The following is a 23,440-nucleotide window of genomic DNA, read 5'->3' on the forward strand; positions in this document are numbered from 1 at the left end:
ACCTCCGCAGAGTGGCTAAGAGATTCCGAAGTGGATTCAAGGACGGAAAGAAGGAATTCTTCAAGAAGCCCGCAGTCGCCGCTGCACCCGCATCATCTTAGACCAGTCGTCTCTTCATGAAATCATAGATGGTTTCCTGGTCTTTTATTTGTGAAGCGGCAAACGAAGTTTATGAAGCTGTATGTAATTGTTATTGATGTCATTTAATTGAAATTGATAATTTACGACAGTCTGAAGAAACTAGTTTTACGCGCGTACCATGAGTGCAAGAGAAATATAGATTAACAACAGCTTAAATAATGTTATAATTGTGGTGGTCGTTGAATGGTTTGAAGTTCGGTATTTTAAATTCAGATTTAATTTAGATCTTAAGAATCGTGTATGAAAATACCCTTATTTTTGCTATTAGGTCTGAATAGCAAAAATGTGTTGCGCAAAAAAATAGTCTCGTATATTTAAAAAAAATTTTGAGCACGTGTTAGCATAAAGTAACTAGTCACGTGTTTAAAATGTATTGCGCAAAAAAAACAACTAGAACGACTTCTAATTTCGAAAGTTAGATCTCAATTTTAGGATTTCCCAGCGGAATAAAGAAGTTCACTTATTGATCTTGTTTTCTTAGATAGGTTAAATTTTATCAATAAAGTGTCAATCATAAGTTCTTGAAATTCAATTAGCTGTAATTTGATATGCTTTTTTCTTCGGCAGCTGAGAATTGTTTTTTTAAAAACTTTCGATCATTTTTTTCCCGATTTTGTTTGTTCATTTATTATTTCCAATCTTCCGTTCTCAATGTCAAGCAGACGAAATTAGTGATATGTTCGACAGTGAATAGTTAATGAATACAGTAAATACTAATTTCTTTTCTTTGCAACTGCCAATGAACAAAAAGAAGACATTTGCTTAGCCGTGTGGTTTTTCAAGTGTCAATGATTTTAGGGAAGACATTTATGCAGGCCGTAAGGAGTTTTTTGTCATTTTCAAAAAATATGTATTTTAAATTTAGTTCGTGCTCAAATTTGATGCGCGCTTTGACTTTATGCTCTCTGATTTTGAAAGTGGGCTCAATTGTTTAGATTTCCCAGCGGAATAAAATTACCGAATAGTCCACTTATCTCAAATTGAGTTAATTTAATCGAAAAGGAGTCAAATCATGAATTTCGAAGAGCTTTAAGGGCATTTTTGTTAAGAAATTGGAAGGTTGAAATTCTTTCCAAAACTTTTGCAACTTTCTGTTCGCTAAGTTTTACAGTCATCCCGCTTCAGTTTGATTTTAAGTGGTATGAATTTTCATTTTAATTTGTCATTTCACATTCATTAGCCAAAAGAAAGATAAATGAACTCTCCATTAGCCTAAAACGAATGCGGCGCAAAAAAATATGTAACTTTTGATTTGAAAAGTGGATTTTAACTTTCAGATCTCTTAGCGAAATAAAACAAATGACCGAGTGTGTTTGTTTCAAATTGGGTTTGTTTCAAATTGGTTATTACATTTTTTCTTGCAGCAGAAGGGAATCCTAATTTTTTGAAAGAGAATTGTTATGCCCATGGAAAATTTCCAACAACACAAAAGTTTTCACTCTTGCTTATTTTAGAAGAGAAACAACTACGGTATTGGGCGAAGTTAAACCTTTGAAATTACGCATTTCGTTCGCATCAGTATAACAACTTCAAAAAATATCAAACACGTACCTGCAGCTTTTATCGAGACATACAAAAACTTTGGTTCACCCAGTTTTTAACATTTTTTTCAACTTGTTTTTTTTATTCTTAGATAGCGAGGGTATTGCAATCGGGTACTAGACTTTTTTTCCCGTAAATAACTTAAGGCACAGGACTCACCTCCAAGATCCTGGATTCATTTTTTTTTTTTTTTTGTAATTTTACCAGCTCGGTTTGTTTACACTTGCGACATACTTGTGTTTGTAGCCTATTAAGTTTCCGTTGCTGAGTTGATAATGTCTGAGACTTAATCACTAGGTCGCAGGTTCGAATCTTGGAGGTAGACGAATTTTTGCTAATTCGAGGCTTATTTGTAGTCTTCTCCCAAGTGTTTGCGAAGCGAAGCTTTGCCTGTAAAATTTCATTTTTGTTTGGGTTTCTTTTTTCTCGGCTTAATAGGTGTCGGCATATTTTACACCAGTTTAGTGGGCCCCATATTGCATCGTTTTTCGAAAAAAGTTTTGTGTGCGTTTTTGAGGGGGGCGAGCTTAACAATTCTTTTAATAGTTTTGAATTTTTTTCCGAATTTTTAAATTTTTTTTCGACTTTAAGGGTTTCTGCTCCTGTCATATTAACTCCTGTCAAGTTCTCAGATGGTATTTTTTTACAATGTACTGATTTAATTTGTTTTAAGTTTCTAAAGTAGATGTTTTCTCGATTAATTTTTTCGATTTTTTTCCAAAATTTTTGACTATTTTTTTCCAGTTTTGCATCTCAAGTGGTGCAAAGGTCTGCTTCGCCTCTGTGCTTATGTTTTGCTTATGTTTGTGTTGTATCGCAACTAGTCATCAAATCAGAGTGAAGATTTTTTTGGTTCAACATCTTGTAAAACAGAATCACTTGAATCATTTGATAGGTTGTTTTCAATGAATTCAGATCTTTTGGCTTTCTAGGTTCACTTGGTTCAAAGGCAAAAACTGCAACTAGGATATCAAAGGTCCTCGGTTCGAATCGCGCCATGACCTGCTTTTTTCTAAACGGGAAACACGCCGTTTAAGAAAAATTATCGGTCTATTAGTTCTCTGCTTGTTTCTTTTTCTTGTATGTAAGGGAATTTCCTTAAAATGTTTTTGATTTTTCCTGTAATAAGTAAGTTTAGTAAATCTGATTTTTTGGTAATTCTCTATTTAATGTTTTTCGCCAGAAAGTTATTTGGCCTAAATTGTTTAGATTCATGTTTTATCGGCTTAGTGTCATAAGTTTGCGTCATTAAAAGGAGAGAATCAATTTTCATCCTTTTGTGTGCTTTCGGAGGTCGAGGGAGTAAAATTACGATTTACAGATCTTTCAAAAGTTTTTCATGGCAACAACTTTGTTTGCGGCTTAACGGGAGCTTACATAACTTTTGTCGGCGTTTACTGTTTGTTAAATGTTCATGTATACCTACTTTGCGCCCGCGTTTATGTTTCTGGAGTTCCGCGCTTTTGAAAGAGCAAAACTGTTTTTGCAGAAAGTTGAAATGTGTTCAAGTGATAGTCCGAAGTTGTTCAACGTTATTTTGGATACTTTTGCGTCAAGTTCGATGGACGAAACTTCAATTTGGAACAATGTCACGCCCTTACTTGAGTTTAACCCGCTTCTTATTGACGAATTTAGTTTGTTTTTCAAAGACCAACCAATTCCTGATTTATTACGAGGACCGTTTGAAGAAATTATTGTCACTGAGAGCAGTGATTCAAAATCGGACTTAATTTCTTCTTCAACCGTATCGAGCAAAGAAAAACCGGCGGACCCTGTTTTTGAAGAATTTGTTCTGTTGGACGATGATGACGAGGCTATGGTCCGAGAGCGAGCTGCGCGAAAAGTTGAGAAACGCTCGAACCGAAATAGTTCGGCTCAAAACGCTTTCTTGTCCAACTGTATTGTGAGGGATTTAATGTGTGCCAAAATGGAACAACTAACGACGGGTAAAGTTGAGGTGGCTGCAGTTTCAGCCAAGAAAATGAAGAGACCTGCAACGCCACATACAGCTGCTATTTCTGTCCCGTCTCAGACGTGATTACACAGTGAACGAAAACAATATTTGATGCTCTGTTTGTTTTTGTTATTTACTATTTAGACAACTCGTGCATTAAAGCATCGATTGTCTTTTGTCTCTTGTAATTTTTCTTTTGGTTATCCCAAGGAAATAAATTGTAGATTAGCAAAACAGCTTATTTTGCATTTAAACAGTTCGTGTAAGTACGTTGAATAAATTATTTGAAAAGTAATGTAATGTATGAAAGTAAAAGGTATTAGGCAAAATACACGGTAAGCCAATAAAATCCCCATTTTCGTTGAATCTCGAGAACACGTTTAAACGACTAAATTATAAGCATGAACTATAGATTTTAAGATCATATTGAATTGATTTTGATTGAATATTGAATTAAGAAGTTGTTTAATCAATTTCGTTGTAGTTTTACGAAAATATTTAGTTATGCGGAGATTTTCTCAGTATGTGGGACTGATTTGGATGCTCTACAGCTCGAAAAGTGATGCTCTAAAAGTGGAAGGGAATAACGAGTAATTGAAGAGATCCGAAAATTGTTCACATGGTTCATATAAAAAGTGTTACATGTCTTCAGATCCGGTTTGAGAGATGACTAAAGGTACCACTTCGTTTGGTCAGAGGAACCACAAGGTGCACATGACGTGCAGAAGGTGTGGCAAGAGGTCCTACCACATCCAGAAGAAGAAGTGCTCCTCGTGTGGCTACCCGGATAAGAAGATGAGACGCTTCAACTGGTCCGAGAAGTCCAAGAGGAGGAGGACCACCGGAGTAGGAAAGACCAAGCACCTCCGCAGAGTGGCTAAGAGATTCCGAAGTGGATTCAAGGACGGAAAGAAGGAATTCTTCAAGAAGCCCGCAGTCGCCGCTGCACCCGCATCATCTTAGACCAGTCGTCTCTTCATGAAATCATAGATGGTTTCCTGGTCTTTTATTTGTGAAGCGGCAAACGAAGTTTATGAAGCTGTATGTAATTGTTATTGATGTCATTTAATTGAAATTGATAATTTACGACAGTCTGAAGAAACTAGTTTTACGCGCGTACCATGAGTGCAAGAGAAATATAGATTAACAACAGCTTAAATAATGTTATAATTGTGGTGGTCGTTGAATGGTTTGAAGTTCGGTATTTTAAATTCAGATTTAATTTAGATCTTAAGAATCGTGTATGAAAATACCCTTATTTTTGCTATTAGGTCTGAATAGCAAAAATGTGTTGCGCAAAAAAATAGTCTCGTATATTTAAAAAAAATTTTGAGCACGTGTTAGCATAAAGTAACTAGTCACGTGTTTAAAATGTATTGCGCAAAAAAAACAACTAGAACGACTTCTAATTTCGAAAGTTAGATCTCAATTTTAGGATTTCCCAGCGGAATAAAGAAGTTCACTTATTGATCTTGTTTTCTTAGATAGGTTAAATTTTATCAATAAAGTGTCAATCATAAGTTCTTGAAATTCAATTAGCTGTAATTTGATATGCTTTTTTCTTCGGCAGCTGAGAATTGTTTTTTTAAAAACTTTCGATCATTTTTTTCCCGATTTTGTTTGTTCATTTATTATTTCCAATCTTCCGTTCTCAATGTCAAGCAGACGAAATTAGTGATATGTTCGACAGTGAATAGTTAATGAATACAGTAAATACTAATTTCTTTTCTTTGCAACTGCCAATGAACAAAAAGAAGACATTTGCTTAGCCGTGTGGTTTTTCAAGTGTCAATGATTTTAGGGAAGACATTTATGCAGGCCGTAAGGAGTTTTTTGTCATTTTCAAAAAATATGTATTTTAAATTTAGTTCGTGCTCAAATTTGATGCGCGCTTTGACTTTATGCTCTCTGATTTTGAAAGTGGGCTCAATTGTTTAGATTTCCCAGCGGAATAAAATTACCGAATAGTCCACTTATCTCAAATTGAGTTAATTTAATCGAAAAGGAGTCAAATCATGAATTTCGAAGAGCTTTAAGGGCATTTTTGTTAAGAAATTGGAAGGTTGAAATTCTTTCCAAAACTTTTGCAACTTTCTGTTCGCTAAGTTTTACAGTCATCCCGCTTCAGTTTGATTTTAAGTGGTATGAATTTTCATTTTAATTTGTCATTTCACATTCATTAGCCAAAAGAAAGATAAATGAACTCTCCATTAGCCTAAAACGAATGCGGCGCAAAAAAATATGTAACTTTTGATTTGAAAAGTGGATTTTAACTTTCAGATCTCTTAGCGAAATAAAACAAATGACCGAGTGTGTTTGTTTCAAATTGGGTTTGTTTCAAATTGGTTATTACATTTTTTCTTGCAGCAGAAGGGAATCCTAATTTTTTGAAAGAGAATTGTTATGCCCATGGAAAATTTCCAACAACACAAAAGTTTTCACTCTTGCTTATTTTAGAAGAGAAACAACTACGGTATTGGGCGAAGTTAAACCTTTGAAATTACGCATTTCGTTCGCATCAGTATAACAACTTCAAAAAATATCAAACACGTACCTGCAGCTTTTATCGAGACATACAAAAACTTTGGTTCACCCAGTTTTTAACATTTTTTTCAACTTGTTTTTTTTATTCTTAGATAGCGAGGGTATTGCAATCGGGTACTAGACTTTTTTTCCCGTAAATAACTTAAGGCACAGGACTCACCTCCAAGATCCTGGATTCATTTTTTTTTTTTTTTTTGTAATTTTACCAGCTCGGTTTGTTTACACTTGCGACATACTTGTGTTTGTAGCCTATTAAGTTTCCGTTGCTGAGTTGATAATGTCTGAGACTTAATCACCAGGTCGCAGGTTCGAATCTTGGAGGTAGACGAATTTTTGCTAATTCGAGGCTTATTTGTAGTCTTCTCCCAAGTGTTTGCGAAGCGAAGCTTTGCCTGTAAAATTTCATTTTTGTTTGGGTTTCTTTTTTCTCGGCTTAATAGGTGTCGGCATATTTTACACCAGTTTAGTGGGCCCCATATTGCATCGTTTTTCGAAAAAAGTTTTGTGTGCGTTTTTGAGGGGGGCGAGCTTAACAATTCTTTTAATAGTTTTGAATTTTTTTCCGAATTTTTAAATTTTTTTTCGACTTTAAGGGTTTCTGCTCCTGTCATATTAACTCCTGTCAAGTTCTCAGATGGTATTTTTTTACAATGTACTGATTTAATTTGTTTTAAGTTTCTAAAGTAGATGTTTTCTCGATTAATTTTTTCGATTTTTTTCCAAAATTTTTGACTATTTTTTTCCAGTTTTGCATCTCAAGTGGTGCAAAGGTCTGCTTCGCCTCTGTGCTTATGTTTTGCTTATGTTTGTGTTGTATCGCAACTAGTCATCAAATCAGAGTGAAGATTTTTTTGGTTCAACATCTTGTAAAACAGAATCACTTGAATCATTTGATAGGTTGTTTTCAATGAATTCAGATCTTTTGGCTTTCTAGGTTCACTTGGTTCAAAGGCAAAACCTGCAACTAGGATATCAAAGGTCCTCGGTTCGAATCGCGCCATGACCTGCTTTTTTCTAAACGGGAAACACGCCGTTTAAGAAAAATTATCGGTCTATTAGTTCTCTGCTTGTTTCTTTTTCTTGTATGTAAGGGAATTTCCTTAAAATGTTTTTGATTTTTCCTGTAATAAGTAAGTTTAGTAAATCTGATTTTTTGGTAATTCTCTATTTAATGTTTTTCGCCAGAAAGTTATTTGGCCTAAATTGTTTAGATTCATGTTTTATCGGCTTAGTGTCATAAGTTTGCGTCATTAAAAGGAGAGAATCAATTTTCATCCTTTTGTGTGCTTTCGGAGGTCGAGGGAGTAAAATTACGATTTACAGATCTTTCAAAAGTTTTTCATGGCAACAACTTTGTTTGCGGCTTAACGGGAGCTTACATAACTTTTGTCGGCGTTTACTGTTTGTTAAATGTTCATGTATACCTACTTTGCGCCCGCGTTTATGTTTCTGGACGTCTATTTGTTAAATTAAACATCAGTTTAAAGCCCTTTCAATCGTGGTTTAACGAGTTTTAGTAAATATGAAAAGTTTTTTGTGTTAAGAAAAATCGTTTTGAAATTTTTGGCGTTTTCTAATTTTGAGCGAGTAAAGCGAGCAAATAGGTCTTCTAATAGAAAAATAACTAAAGTTTAAGCGGCGACAAATTCAACTTTACCCCAGAAAAAGTTAATTTTGAACCTTCACGCAGTAATTCCTCGGCAATAAAATATAATTTTAAAGAAAGTCAAGAATAATTCTATGATTATATTCAGGTTTAATCTGAGAGTTTTCGCATCTTATTTTGAGACTAAACTTCACATGCTGGATTCAACAGAGTGAGAGTAGGAAGTCATAAATATATTTCCTAGTTGCAATTAGCTGAACTGGAACTTCATGTAATAGGCTATTTCGGATCTGACAGCGTCATCCATGATCAGATCTCTATGTCAAGAAAAAGGAAGCTGGAAATTTTTTCTCGGGAAGCTGGGGAACAAAAGATTTTGCACGAAAAAAGTCTTTGAGTCATGGGGTAATTGAGAAACTTAAAAATTGCAAAGTCACAGAATATCTTCTCTGCAAGATGCTTGACAAGTTATTGTTGACTGAAATGATGTGATTGATTGATTTCGTAAGGTTTTATTGTCTATATGAGGATTTGACAGTTGTTTGAAGCGTTATGTTAGTTAGTATATTTTGTTGCCGATTAGGTTGAACTAGATCAGGATGGCTTTCTTGAACAATGTCTGAGCTATATCCTTATCTCTGCTGAATGAATCCTGGGCTCGTCAGAAAAATGGCGATTGTTTAAAAAAATCGGTATAAATCAGCAAAATCGAACAATGGCGCGTTTTATAAACTGCAAGTAATAGTTCGAAAAATTTGCTAAAAAATTGATATTTTATCGACCATTTATCCACGAGGGAAAGGACCAATATACGAGCTGTTCAGCTCCATACGCTGTTGTGCTCCTGCTTAGAAATTACATGAAATTTATTTAATCATTTTTCTCAGTTGTTGTTTATTTTGATTATTCAACGTAAGTTATCTCATTGATGTCATTTGCTTAAACTCTAATACCACTAAAAGATCACAAATTTGTGTTTTTCAGAATGCAAAATGAACAAAAAACGCGAGAAGAAGTGAAACCCCAGCAGAAGGTGACGACTAAAAAGCAGCGAAGACTAGAGCGCAAATTAGCCAGTGGAGTTCCAAGTGCAACCTGCGACGCTTTCGAGAAAATCAACTACTTGCACCAAGCAGCTTCTTATCTTTCCTACCAAGTACCTGAATGTCCTGAATTGGGAAGATACTATATGTACAATGTCAAACAACTCTGTCAGAAGATGTGCCTCAAAATTGACCCAGCTATTAAGCGACTGTCATGCAAGTTCTGTCACACATTTTTGAAACCTTTAGACAACGTAGAGCTGAAAATTAAAGAGCACGGCAAGCGAAAGTTTTGTGAATTACATTGCAGCACATGCGGACAGGTTAAACGTTACCCTTTAGAGCATTACAAAAAGCAAAAAGCCAAGAATGATCGAAAAAAATATATCGATGCCAAGATTGCGTAGAACAAATGCTTCCTTCTCATTGAAGCATTACTCATTAACTAAATAAATACTTCAATTTGTAGTTTTATTTGTTGTCTGTTATTAATCTATTAAGAACTAAGTTTCCTTGTGGCTCCAACGAAGAAACTGAAATCCGATGGAACTATCGCCAAGACTATTAACGTTTTTCTCGATCCAGTCATGTCCGAGTTCCTGAAATTTCAGGCGATTCATCCACATCACAATTGAGAGTCCCTCTTTGAATTATAAATAGGAGTTTTGTTCGCGGTATCCAGCGTTCTTTATTTCTGCATCTCAGATTCTTCGGGCTGGCAATATTTTCGTCTTTTTCTTTTTATTTCCTCGTTTTCTTTTACTTCTTTCCATATCAAATTTTCTTCTTCAAATTAAGGCTTATGATAAATTAAGGCTCATTGAAAAAACCGCGTCAGCTTTATATAGTTCGTTATCTCATTCATTTTGATTTCAGAAATTGAAATCAGTTTAAATAATGTGAAAAGGAAGTAGCAGACTTATCTACTCGAGTTATGAAAACGGAGGTACCTTGCTATGATACCAGTACAGAAAGTGTACCTATGAGCAGCATAATTCACGAAGCCGATGATCAGTCCGAAGAAAATAGCTCCGACGCAAAAATTGAAGCCCTTGTGACTTTCTCGTTGTCGAACAGAATACAAAACGAAAACAATAACAAGGAGGCTGACGAGAAGGAAGAAGGTGAATTGGTCGAAGAAGGTGAAATTTTGTCTTCTGATTCCGAAGAAAAGGCTACACATAAAAGTAGTTCTAATGAGAAGATTGAAAAGATTTCCAGGAAGAGAAGTGGATCTAATATAAGTTCAACAAACGAAAAAGAATCCGTTTCAAATTTTGGATTCCAAGGTGAGCTGCCGACCGCAGATAAAGGAAAGAAGCGAAAAATTGACCCTATAATTTACGATGTTCTAGGCTCAGAAAATGGATTAGGTAATCATGAATCTTACAATGATGGTTACTTACCTATGAAACATGCATATGTGAGTCAGTATTCGTATGTAAGTCAGATTGACGAATCTGTAGAACAGCTGAGTCAAGAATCAAGCGATTTCGATGACTTACGGGAACGACTTGTGCGAAAGCATGCGTTGCAGCATAATAAAATCAATATGCAACCTCAAACTCAACCCAAATACACATACCTCAAAAGAAGGCTAAAATGTGATAATGATGACTCCTCATCGGAGGGAGAGATACAAGAAAGACTTTCGAGCAAGGTGAAAAACCGCCGGCGGAACTCGGAACCACGAAGTGAAATTGTTAAACTAAAGTCCCAGGTCAATCGAAAGTTCACTTTTCCGAAGGGCAAATTAATACATTCATCATTGGATGGGGAAATCAAAGATGATGATTTGAAAGTTTCTACGAAAGTAAGTTCGAAAAATTCCAAAAAAGACAAAAAGAAAAAAGACAAGCGATGTGAGTCGACAGAGAGCGAGTCTCGAAGCTCTTCTGTTGACAGCAAATCCAAAAAGTTCCGCAAGAAAATGTCGAAAAAGAAAGCAAAACTAAAAAAAAAATTGGATAAATTGCAAACAGAAGAGCCCAGTGCAAATTGTTGTGAAAATGTTGAAAATGAACTTGATAAAAGTTTGTCCGTTAAAGTATTACAATATGACAGGGTATTTTCTGATAAAACCGAAAAAACAAAGAGTGCAGTATCTCACAAACCTACCACACCTAGTCCTCGTAAGACTGGTATATTAACGAGTTCGAATACTATAAGTATCGGAGAGAAAAAGCCCAGTGCCTCTAACACTTTGACCGACTTTTCAGTGCAAAACGGCTGGGCTAATTTGGATTTTTTAATGCAACAGTTTGTGGATTATCAGTTCAAGGCTCTCCAGGAGCAGCAAGAGAAACCCATTCACTCACCCGTCGGCCCAAGTTCAAAGACAGCGAATGTGGAAATAGAGATTTCTCCAAATGGTGCAGCATCAGCTTTTGAAAATCATCAGAAAACTGAAACATATTTCAACAGCAAAACATCTTATTGCGAGTTTGATAATCAATATTTGAAATCTCAGTATCGAAGTTCTAGCGACAACGAGCAAGACTCGCTCCTAGTTGAACCTAAAAGCGCTAGCTTTTCCAAAAAAAACCATCAACTGAAAAACCGAGAAAGTCTATACCATTGTGGGTTGGCGAGTTTCGTCAATGAAGAAAATCTGACCGTGTTGACCGATCAGGACTCGAAGAAAGAATCAAATCCAAAAGTCTGTTTAAATTCGCACGAAACCGTCTCATCTGCAGATAAAGCTCCATGTTTGGATGTGGATAAAGAGCTGGATATTTTTTTAGAAACTGCCCGAAATCAATCAGAAATTATAAATGCGCCGTCTTCGTTGGATGCATATATTCGCCAAGAGAAACAAAAAACTGGAGCTACTAAACATCGGAAAGAAGAACATCAGAAGTTGCCAGAATCAGAAAGGCAATGTCCAAAAAAAACAGTTCCAGTTCAGTATTCACTGAAACACATTAATATGAATCCAAATCATGTAGTGGAAACAGAGCAAAGAAGATTTTCGCTTTCTGACCAATTTCGTCAACAAAGGGCTCAAACGACTAGTCCAAACATAGCTATTACATTAGACATGCCAGAGTTCATATCTCCTGTCCAAAACACAGCCCACATGTTTGAAGATGACGTATTTCTACGAGAAACGTATGGCAGAAGCAATGCCAAATCGACTGAAGCTAATTGGGTTCCTGAACCTGTTGAGATTTTCTCTGAAGAGGAAGTGGCTTCATTCAGGAATTCCTCGATAGAACGAGAGTCCTGTAATGAATCATTTGAAACTCCTACGAAAACTCAAGTAGATCAAACAACAGCAATTCCCCAGGTAGTCGCAAATTATAAGATTGCAAAAGCGTGCTTCAAGACTCCTTTAGAGGTCAATGCTACCGAATGTGATTCAAACTCGGGATTTGAAAGTTTGACTATCAGTCCTCAAAAACAATTCTACGACTCCGCAAAGGTTGCATCCCAACCTAACTGGTTTCCGGCACCTTCGGACAAAGCCTTGAATGAACCCTTGGAAGACGAAATTAATAATATGAATACGGATAAAATTGAAATTCCAGAAAGTATCAAATCCATGTTTGCAAAAAATCAGGTTTCACAGAACGATCTTATTGCGTCGAGCTCAGTAGATATTTTGTCCAATTTAAACTCCAAATTGGCAAAACATGGAGATGAATTGAATGAATCTTTTGAAAGCGCTGAGGCCGAATCTGATTCAAAAGATGAAGTAAAAGGTACTTATGAGCCGTTTCTAAGAAACCTGAAAATCAAAAAGTTTGCGGACGAGCAAATTAGTCTTAGTGGCTTACCGGATCCACGATTGTTGGCTTCAAATCGAAAACTCCGAGCATCAAGTTTCGCCAAATACTTCAAGCGCATGAAACGTTGGAATAAAGACTCAGTAATAGAACGTTCGAGGCGACCTCTAAGGAACATCAAGCCTATTAAACTCTTAGACGGAGATTTCGATTCGACTCCTCTTCCACCATACGAAAAACTTGATTCTAACACTACTAGTGTATTAGCTCAAAATGACAGTGTTGAAGTACATGGCATGTCGCACGATTATGCTCAGGCTAACAATCACAAGTCAAAACAAAGAAGTCCTAGAGTAAGAGAACCGGAATTGAAAATAGTTGCATTTGATAATTTTGGCGAAACACCTGTTTTGGATCCCAGGCTGTACTGCCAAGTTGTTGTTATGCGAATGCTGGTGAATGACTTCATGCCAGTAGAATTCACAATCGACCTATTCTCGGAAAAAGAAACAAAAAGTAACCAGGTTCTATCTAGTTTGAGCTTAAACGTGGTTAGTAATAGTAATATACTGGGTGATCAAGCTCTAGGGTCTCAGCTTTTGCAGCCGAATCATTTTGACCCGTTCAGTTTCTCGCCACCTCCAAATTTGAGTACAGATATTAGCCCACCAATGCCTGCATCCGTGGCAACCCTAGCGGATCCCAGAATACGATCTGGAAGGGTAACTAATCCACCAGTGATGCCAGTGCAGCTCCACGGGGATCCGAGTAATACAACAAAGCTTAGAGAACCAATCTTTAACCAGGATAGAATGCCGGAACCCGAAGTTACACAAATGGCAACAGCTGATATTGATTATAGAACACTTCCTCGAGGAACCATTTTGAGCTCGTATCCACAATTCTCCGGTCCACGACACATATGCGCTCCCTCTATCAATCCCAAACTCCGTCCAAATCATCCAATGTTCAGTGTTCCCATTGCTAAAACAGAATGCGTAATGCCAAACAGAGACGTCGACATGAGAATAATGAATCAGAGTGATGTGGCAACGCATCAAACAAGTAGCATCGTCACAATGAACCAGCAGGGAAATGCACATAGCTCAAGTAGAAATAAAGATCAACCAATCCTTGCCTTGCCCTCTAATGGCAGTGAAGCTGACCGATTCCAACCAACAAACAATCTTGGGCCAATCATGTTTTCCTCTAACAAGCAAAAGCCAGAGCTATCAAATACTCGAGCGAACGTATCAAGAACTCAGTCAATGCCCAGAAAGCTTAGTAATTACAATCCAGCTTCTAACAACAAAATAATTGAGTCCGCGGATTGTCAAAACCGCGCTAAACCGCCTGGAAGAGCAAATAATTTTAATCCGATGACACCGGAATTTGAATTCTCTACATCTAGCTACACAGTTGGAACTGTTTCAGAGCACTGGGATGAACCCGAAATGTGTACAGCTAAGCCGTCGCCTGAGATCAAAAAACCTAAAAAGAACCCATTAAAGCCAGAGTTTGATTGAAAATTGGGCAACAAAATTTTCTGTTAGTTAGAATTATTTATATGGGCCTCTCAAATGCGGGTTCTTTCTTAAACTATCTACAGCAATGATCAATTCTTTCATAATAAATTATTATGTTGACGATTTTTTCTAAGCTTCTTTTGAGATGGGTTAAAATATGCCGGACTAGCAAGAATAAGTTCCTTCAGCTTAATTGTTTTTTGATTTAACTAGTTATAATTTATGCATTAAGTTATTGACCTTTTGCTTGACATATGTTTGAGAAGTTGGCATCTTTTCGAAAACACCAATTTAATGTCATTACACTTGCGATATCAAATGTTTTATAATTGCTAACAAGATTTTTTTCCTGTTAGCAACTTCGTCAAAATTTGAGCTTGAACTTCTATTTTCAACTACTGCCTTCCAATACCGTATGGCATTGTTTTACTTTATTTTAGTTGTAGTGTATATTTATATATATATATATATATATATATATATATATATATATATATATATATATATATATATATATATACCAGCAGGTGTTTTGAATAGTACTTTTTTGTTTTGCAAGTTTGTCGTAACTGGGAACTAAACTTTTTTCCTTGGACAATTTTCGTTATAAATTTGCAAAAAATTGGACTTGCTTCATTATAGAACCTGAGCAGCTGTCAGGATCTTTCCTCTTTTGCTTTGTGGTAAAGTGTGTTCTTCTGCATCCTAAGGTCAGGAGTTAGAATCCCGGCCTGATTTTTTTTTTATTGTATGAAATAGTTTTTCTTGATACGTTTTTTTTAAATCTTCGGGCTATCGTTTGGCTTGTTTCCAAAGTCTGTTTTTCTTTTGATTTAAATAATTTTGACTATGATTGAAAATCGGTCTGTAATTTGTATAATTACCGATTATGATTAAATTACTTTTTCGCGTAAATGGTTTCGGCGTACTTTTTATCATATGTATCATCTTATGTATCGTTGTTTGATTAGCAAAAATAGATGTTTATGCTTTTACAAGATTCAGAGGTGAGTTGGAAGATAAGGCGTTCTCGGTGAAAAAGTCAGGCGCCTTAAAATTTAATCGTTAAAAGTTTTTTATGAAATCAATAATTTTTATGGCAATTTTGTTTCCGTTGTCGCCTGCGTTGATATACCTGTGTAAAATTGTACCAATGCTGACGTTTTGAAATATTCTTTTTGATTTTCAAATTTTGTTTTTGTGTTCATTTTGAACTAATACAAATGTCAAATTTCGAAGGTCATCTACGGTTTTTACCATGGGTATGTTGAAATGAGATACCATGGGTATCCCATTTTTCCCAACGCTTTTTTTTCAAAATCTTTCTGTTCCATTGTTATTTATCAACATATTTCACCCTGTACGTATAAGTTTCCTCTGAATGGATAAGTAATGAAAAGTGCAGTAATTTTTTGTCGCGATACTGCGTTTTTTCAAAATTAGAATTTTTATTAGAAAATTATAAAAAGCCATTTTTTATCCTTGAACTTATTTATAATATGTGAAGTGGAATTTTGTCCTACCAGCTTCTGGTTTAAGGTTTATGTTGTTGACCTGATACTACGATGATCTATAGCTCAGTAGTTTTAACATATGACCATTTTCGTTAAATTTGAGAGTTGACCGTTTTGTTGAGACTGAAATGTATCGTATTTCAGATGTAATTTCTAAGTGTATGTTCATAGTTTTAGACAGAATGAGCTGGTGGAACAGTATTGTCAAAATTCATCAGAGAAAATGTGCTTATGAGATGTGAGTCGTTAAAGTAATGTTTTGAAAAATGTTCAAAATAAGTAGTTTTTAGTACATTGACACTCTTTTTATGTTTCTGTTGGCTGTTTTTAGAATTGTCTCATGTCTCATTGTTAAGCGTCAAAGCACAAATCGAAGGCACTTTTTAAGCCATTATTTTTTTTCGTTTTTATTCCGGAAAAATTGTTCACGCTCAATTTTTTTTCGCGGTTCGTTCGACTTCATTTTTAAAGTTGTCTTCAACTCAACTCAAATGGTTCTTGAATTGAAAGAGCTGTGTCTGTTGGCTATGTTTTGAGGTTTTTCTGTTGGCTATGTTTTGAGGTTGGCTATATTTTGAGGTTTTTGACTAATTGTTTCATCTACTTGCTTAGTTTTGTAGTGTTTGCCAGTTGTTTTGGTTTTCAAGGTTTTTCAGTTCGATATTGAAGTTTTCATGTGAGTCATCAGTTTTTTGAGGATAGAATTTTAACTATTTAAAAATTTCTATGCGGGACTGTTAACTTCTTTCTGAGCACTAAAGTTAGCATAAGGTATTTTTCAATGCGGCTCTTTCAAATGCTTAATATAAGAAAAGACCTGAAGATGAAGCTACAGACCCAGTTTGAAGCTGCAGAATCATTTTTTCTAATGTGTAATATTACGGTGTGTTTCTGAGGCCAAATATGAAGCTCCAGGCCCCAATTTAGGAGAAACGTCCTTTTTCTGAAATAGTTCTAAATTTCACAAAAGTTTTGTTTTTTCTTCGTTCAGTTTTGGTTTTTTTTTTTGAAAAGATCTTATGTAAAGTTTCAGAAAGCTTCAGCATTTGGCATGCCCTCTTATCAAAGCTAATCAATGAGAATACTGTTTTTTTTACAATTTTGAAATATAAATTGTTTTGCTGATATTCGAGAACCTTAAATTTCAGGTGATTCTTTTAGAAAACAGGAAATTCCTAAGATTTTGTTTTTCAGGTTACGGTTAAGACTTTTTATCCACAAGGGAAACACTAACATATGAACTGTTAAGCTTTTTACTGTTCAAGTGCAAGAGAACAAATTTTTTTTCCCTATATTAATAAAAATAATAGTATTATTATATTATATATTATATTAATAATATTAATTAATATTTTTTTCTATATTAAGAAAAAGGTCTACAAATGCTTAAATAACCACAGAAGTGCATTTATACATATTAATGAATTTGTGAATGCACATAGGTATTTATGCGTTTTTGAGCTCATTCATCTGGTAGAAGTTAGTTAATTTGCACTCTCCCATTACAAACGTGAAACAGGCGCAAAAAACTGATCGATTTCTAGTTTCGCAAGTAATTTTAATTTTTAGATTTCGCAGCGGAATAAAAAAATACCCATCCATCTAGTTATCTTAATTTGATTATCTTTATCAAAAATGTGGCAATCATAACTTGTTCTTGGAATTTAAAGAGCTGTAACCTGATATATTTTTTTTCATCTAAATTTCTGCTTACTTTCTTTTGGCTAATTTTTATGTGGCTAATTTTTGAGCCGAAAAAAAACAATTATTAGGTGAAGAGATGTTTCCATTCTGAATGATGTTTCTTAAAGTTCAGTGAAATTAAATTTTAGGTTGGAATGTCATATAATGCTCTGAATAGTCTTCAGAATCTGATCACATCAGCGACGTTTGGATCTGGTTTCAACAATCAACTTGGCAATGGAAAGCTATCAATAGGGACTAGTTCAGAGAATGGTGCTCGAAATGCAACCCAAGATGGCTCTGTGGAACCGCGTGATTGCCTTGTTCCACCAATTTTACGCTGTTCTGAACATCCTCAGCTCAATAAAAGGGCAACATATAAGTACTCTAGTTTTTCCAAGGCCAGTCAGCAGAAAAGTGTGTTATCAAATTCGAGGAAAAGAAAACCCACAGAAGCAGTAAATATCGACAGAGAAAAAGCTCGTCAAACATGCGATAACGCGGATCTCAATACGGAACCCAGATGTAAAATAGTTAAGTCAAAATGCAATATCAATAAAAATAAAGGATCAGAGAAACTGCCTGAAACATACTTATGTAGATCCCAAATAACGCATACTTCTGCAAACACGACTATTGCTAGAGGCCCAGACTTTACTGAGATTATGAAACGTGCTTGCCTCATGAAACAATCCAGCTATCAAACACCAGCCAACAAGTTCAATTCAGCTGACACAAGCTCGGTTAAAAATTCGCTGCCTAAGTCTGATGTCTGCCAGACGAAAAAAGACGCAAATTCAAGAGAAAATGAAAGATTTGTGGATAAAACCTCAGAACTTGTATCTGTGCGAAAAAATTATAAGTTAGCATCTGAACAAAATCAATGTGCACGTGCATCGCCTGATTTGATAAAAGTCGTGCCTGATTTGTCAAAAATTGCCCGCTTTTCGAGATCTAAAGAAGAATTAGTCGATTCATATTCAGATTTTGTATCTAATATTCAATTTGTACCCTATGTGCGTAAAACTCAAGAAGAGGCGGATCAGTTACACCTCAATGATGCTGAGAGAAGTTTTGAAACTTTGAATGAAAGTGCGCTCAGTTATAACCCTGAGCATAGTCGCGTACCAGAGGCCGAATCGGATGGTTTTAATGCTGAAAGTTATCTAAAGCAGAAGTCAAATACGGGACTTAATTCGAGATTTCAAGTTGACGATTCAAGCTCATCGAGAATTTTACCTCTCTCTGATCAGGCTTTGACGCAAGCTCACTTGCTGGGACTTTCGTTGAATAAGCCATCAACCAATAGCAAATCTTCATATGCAGTCGATTTCAAACTCAGCGTGGTCGAGTGGCTTATTGAAAATAATATGAATACGTGTTCAACAGCAGAGAAGTTTCAAATTAACCGAAAGCAGGTATACAGTTGGTACAAAGATCGGGAAAAACTCAAGTCGTGGGCTACTAAAACGATCAAAAAAGGGACGAATAATAAAGGACCGTCGCGTAGATTGGTCAATAAATGTGAGTGGTCTAGGTACAAGCAATTAGATGATCGAATATTCAACAGATGTGTGGTTGTCAATGACTTGATTACTGTGAATAACCAGGTTCTAAGATCTGTAGCAGCGGAAGAAGCGCGTGTACTGGGCTACAAAGAGTTCAAGGCGTCTTACAACTGGCTGAGTTTATGGAAAGAGAGAATGAAAAAGAGACACAATTTGAAAGTAGTAATCAAGAACAGACAAATTATTCAGTGGCAAAAACCTCCTTAAGCTTTCTAGTTTCACCGAATTTATCAGGCCATGTAAATCATACGCGATGTTAGAGATTTAAGATAGTTTTTAGTATCAAATAATTTGTACTTCTGTTTGGATTTCAGTTGAAAGTTGATTGGAAGACAGGTTTTAAAAGTTATGTGATCTGACGTTTTTCATTCTTCAGGTTTTCGATGTGACTTAAACAATGTTGCGGGGTTCGCAATCCATGGGCAAATTGATTATCAGGCCGAGCACGCTTAGTTCAAAAATTTTACCCTATGTTTCCAAAACCAGTGTATATCATTTGATTAGCAGGCCAGTCACATCTTCGAGACTAATTCACCAAAGTAGAGTTTCATTAAATGTAACAGAATCATACCAACAGAAGTTGACAGAGTTGCAGTATTTGGGTGCAAGTCAGAAGAATGATACGTGGAGACCTCCTTTGAGAATTAAGTCAAAATCAGGACTCCTACGCAGGCTCAAATCTGTATTTCTACCTGGAGTGCACGAGTCAGAGCTGATGCTGAAAGTGTACAATGACATCACTGAAAATGCGGATTTGTTTCAAATTTGGTCACATTGTGGAATGCCGGATAGGTTTACCTCTTGGATCTACATGGTCTACATGCACGTATGGTTGTACATTATAGCCTTGGAACAATACGAGGGTACAAAACGGTGCAGAAATTTTCTCATAAAACACATGTGGGCTGATATCGAAGACAGGCGACGTCTTCTAAAAACAGCGACATTTTGGCGAAAATCGGATTTGCAGAATTTAAATCTGGTTTTTCGGAATTTCATTATGCACATGGACATTGGTTACTTGCAGACTGATGTTGAATTGGGAGCTGCAGTGTATAAGTGGATCCTGAACAATCATCACAAGGGTTTAGATGGCAAGCTAGAGGAGGGAGTTCAGTTGAAAAATACTCACGTCAGTTCGACGCCCGATGTAACCCTAGAAGGCGTAGAGCTGTTAGTGAAATATATTCGTTTTCATGCCAAGTACCTCACAGAACTGCTTCCAGAAGACCTTCTGCTAGAGAGAAGTCTGATCAACGAGCATTTTGACCCTGAAATTGACAAAGAAACTGTTGGATGGAAACCTTTGCGATTTTTCTTGAATCAAAGAGACTAACTTTTGTTGCCTTAGAAAATAGCTAACGATAGGTCTTGGATAATTTAGGTTTGTTTTTCATATTTTGTCGAGGTAACGAGAAAAGGTAATTGGGTTTTGGACTTCATTCCTTTTTGTGGAAAATAAGTTGGCTGGAGTAAGCTCTTTCTTTTCGCAAGCTCACTACTCTCCGAGATGATACCAAAACGTTTTTGTTCGCGGTCAAAATTTGTCTCTTCTATACTCTGAAGCTGTAACTGGTTCAAATTTCAGATTCGATCATGCATCTGTCTGCTTTGGAACCCAAAATGGAGATGATCAAAGCCATCCTCATCCTGGACAATGACGGCAAAAGACTATATGCCAAGTACTACGACCACAACCTCGCGTACGGAATCTCGGGAGCACCTCTTCCTCCCACGCTGGGGGGAATTTCTAACCCCCCTCAGGGGGAGTTTGAGAGAAAATTGTTCCAGAAAACTTACAAAGTAGGTTTTTAAAAGTTCAATAAGAGTGAATTGAATTATCATTCAACTGAAAAGTGTAAATCATTTGAAAAGGAGATTGCAGAATGTAGATTTTTTACGTTAGTTGTCAAGTTTTGAATGATTTTTTGTAAAAACATGAAAATTTTACAAGGAAATCTACTTGTGAAGACCACTTCATTTATTGGCGTTATAGTTTATTCTTAACCCATGATACATTTTCAATTCCAAGTAGTTGGATTTAAAGCTGTGCGCAAAACGTATATTGAATCAGGGATCCTCTTATCAAACTCGAAGGACACATGAACTGTAATTTAAGAAAATTTTATTTTAAAAAAATTAAGTGTATTTTCTTGATATTTATCAAAATGGTTTACCAAATTAATTTTCCGAGCTTTCCCTAGCCTCTGCAAACATCCTGCTTGACAAAATTTCCTGTGCAACTTGTTTGACATAAATATTGATTTTAAAAGAACCGGATGGCGTTTATATTACGACCACGTCACGAAGGACGGGAAGGAACTATGGCGTACGAGTTTTTTTTTCCACGCAAATTAAGGTAACTTAGAGAAAGCTCGTAGATATTCAAATCTCGTGTAAATTAGTATGAAACTTCTTGCACATTTTTTGAAATTTGTTTTTGAAAGTCTGAATATAATGAAAAAGGTTTCATATGATACCACACTCGATCCTACGAAATTTCTTTGACGTAACTTAAATCCTCGGGAAAAGTCGATTTTACGCCATAGATCCATCTCACTCTTCTAGACATGCAAAAGGTGAAGGAGATGTATTTAAGTAGGTCCAAAAAGGGAAAGATTATTAAATGGATCCTGAATGAGTGTTTTGCCAACATTGTTGTTCCGACTTTCGATACGAAAGTAACGGAATATTTGTGCTCGGGGTGGGTTTTTTTTTTCTTCAGACAAATTTCGACTTTTTAACTAGCCATTTTTGACGGAATTTTTTTATATCATTCGAAAGGTATTGTTGTCCTGAGCTCAAATTTGAAAAGATATTTCTCCTGTGATCGTTTTTTGTAAAGTTACGGGGGTTTAAAGATTGCCATTTTGGCCAATTTGGGACAATTAACGCGCGATATATTTCGTGCTATTAACGCGTAAGCGGAGAGTTAATCCGTCTTAGAAATCGTTCCAAATTGGTTAAAAGAAGCTTATTTGCCATAATTGGTTTGTTACAAGGAGCGAAATCTATCCTTTTCTACTTTATATGGCGTGTGGGGGGATGATTTTCATTTAAAAAAAATCACATTTTAGAAAAAAAAATTTTTTTTGTTTTATTTCATTGAGTTTTTTAATGTTATTACTGCTCCATAAACCTTAAAAGGCAGTCGGAACATTTAGGGCTTCGCCCTGATACGAGCAGTCTTGTTGATATTTCAAATTCATTGAGTTTTTAGGCCAACTCTGAAATAGTGATGTTGGACAATAACACTATTGTCTACAGAAGTACTGTCGATGTGTTCTTCTACGTGATTGGAAGCAGCGACGAGAACGAACTCATTCTGTCGAATGTCCTCAATTGTGAGTAGCTGTCATTGAAATGTCTTTTTATAACCATCGGAATGTTAGTGGTTTTATGATCTGTTTTTGTTTTACACCTCGCGGCTAAATTAACATTATTATTTTCAATGTTTCTCTCATAAAAATTCAGACATTGAAGGTGTCTCAATTAAATAGAAATTCAAAAGATAGTTGAAGCATGCATTTATTCAATCTAATCCCTAGAAAGAAATCCAATTTTCCTTTATGAACATGAACTAAAAACCTCGTTCCTTTCTGAAGGATCGTTCTACTTTAATTGATCGCAGAGGAACATAGAGTTCTTTTTCAGGTCTGTACGACAGCGTAGGTGCAATAATGAAGATAGTGGAGAGAAGTTCAATTATGTCCAACCTCTCGTCAGTCATTCAGATCATAGACGAAATTTGTGACTCAGGAATAGTCCTCGAGTGCGACCACACCCTAGTGCTATCCAGAACTGCAATCAAGGGCGCGGCTGCCGGCGGTGAAGGGGCTCCAGGGGATCTTCTGGCGGGAGACCAGACTGTTAGCCAGGTGCTGTCAAATGCAAAAGAACAGCTCAAATGGTCCCTGCTTCGATGAGCCGAAATAACTGGACTATAAATAATGTAAATTAATCATATCTGAAGAGTTGTTTTTCATAGTGTTCGGCTCCGTTGAGAGTGGTTATGTGACTCATTGGTATCTGTGATTTACCTACCATAAAGGTCAATTAAAATAAAAACTGATTAGTAGAATCATGTTTCACTCGAGCAAATTAAATCCGAAACAATTGATCGCAAAACTATGAGCCACTTTATCATGTGATATTATGTTATAGATGGGTTAATAAATTTGGCAATTAAATTTTTTATATTGCCTTGATTTGTAAATGTCACTGGGGCTAATTATATTGAAGGTGTTATAAATCGTAGCTAATAATTTGAAAGTTTTCAGGAACAGCTTTTCAATAATTTCAAAACCGTTTTTCTTGAATTAGGCTGGTTGGGCGATAATTGATCGGCATAAAATTAAGCTTGACTTCATTTATTTCGACCGCGAGGATTTTAAAAAAGTAATTTGAACAAAATAAAGGATTTCTTTAGTTAATTTTTCTTAGTAAAGTGCAATTGAGTTAGGTCAGAAACTGCAAGAATGAGAGATAATAATTGCTATAATAATTAGGAGTTGAGAAGTCAGTCCCTCATCAGCAGCGAGATTTTTTGAACAGCAATTTTTGTGTAATTTAATCTGAAAAACGAAAATTT

The 23,440-nt window shown here is 35.8% G+C and overlaps 3 protein-coding genes across 3 annotated transcripts; all 3 read left to right on the plus strand.

Moving 5' to 3' along the window:
• The first annotated feature begins 8,772 nt into the window (after positions 1–8,772).
• Positions 8,773–9,237, plus strand: LOC134839761 (ribonuclease P protein subunit p21-like). The gene has a single exon (XM_063855387.1). The coding sequence runs from the start codon at positions 8,773–8,775 to the stop codon at positions 9,235–9,237; it is 465 nt and encodes a 154-aa protein (XP_063711457.1).
• A 9,952-nt stretch (positions 9,238–19,189) lies between these two features.
• LOC134848659 (uncharacterized) lies at positions 19,190–20,245 on the plus strand. Its single transcript, XM_063866180.1, has one exon. It carries the CDS (start codon positions 19,247–19,249, stop codon positions 20,183–20,185), a length of 939 nt encoding a protein of 312 aa, XP_063722250.1. The 5' UTR covers positions 19,190–19,246; the 3' UTR covers positions 20,186–20,245.
• Positions 20,246–20,428: 183 nt separating this feature from the next.
• On the plus strand, positions 20,429–23,148 carry LOC134857008 (coatomer subunit zeta-1-like). Its single transcript, XM_063873328.1, has 3 exons — positions 20,429–20,652; positions 22,070–22,193; positions 22,504–23,148. The coding sequence occupies exons 1-3, from the start codon at positions 20,446–20,448 to the stop codon at positions 22,773–22,775; spliced, it is 603 nt and encodes a 200-aa protein (XP_063729398.1). The 5' UTR covers positions 20,429–20,445; the 3' UTR covers positions 22,776–23,148.
• The last annotated feature ends 292 nt before the right edge of the window (positions 23,149–23,440 follow it).

Source organism: Symsagittifera roscoffensis, chromosome 1 (assembly GCF_963678635.1).
Source record: "Symsagittifera roscoffensis chromosome 1, txSymRosc1.1, whole genome shotgun sequence".
Lineage (NCBI taxonomy): Eukaryota > Metazoa > Xenacoelomorpha > Acoela > Convolutidae > Symsagittifera > Symsagittifera roscoffensis.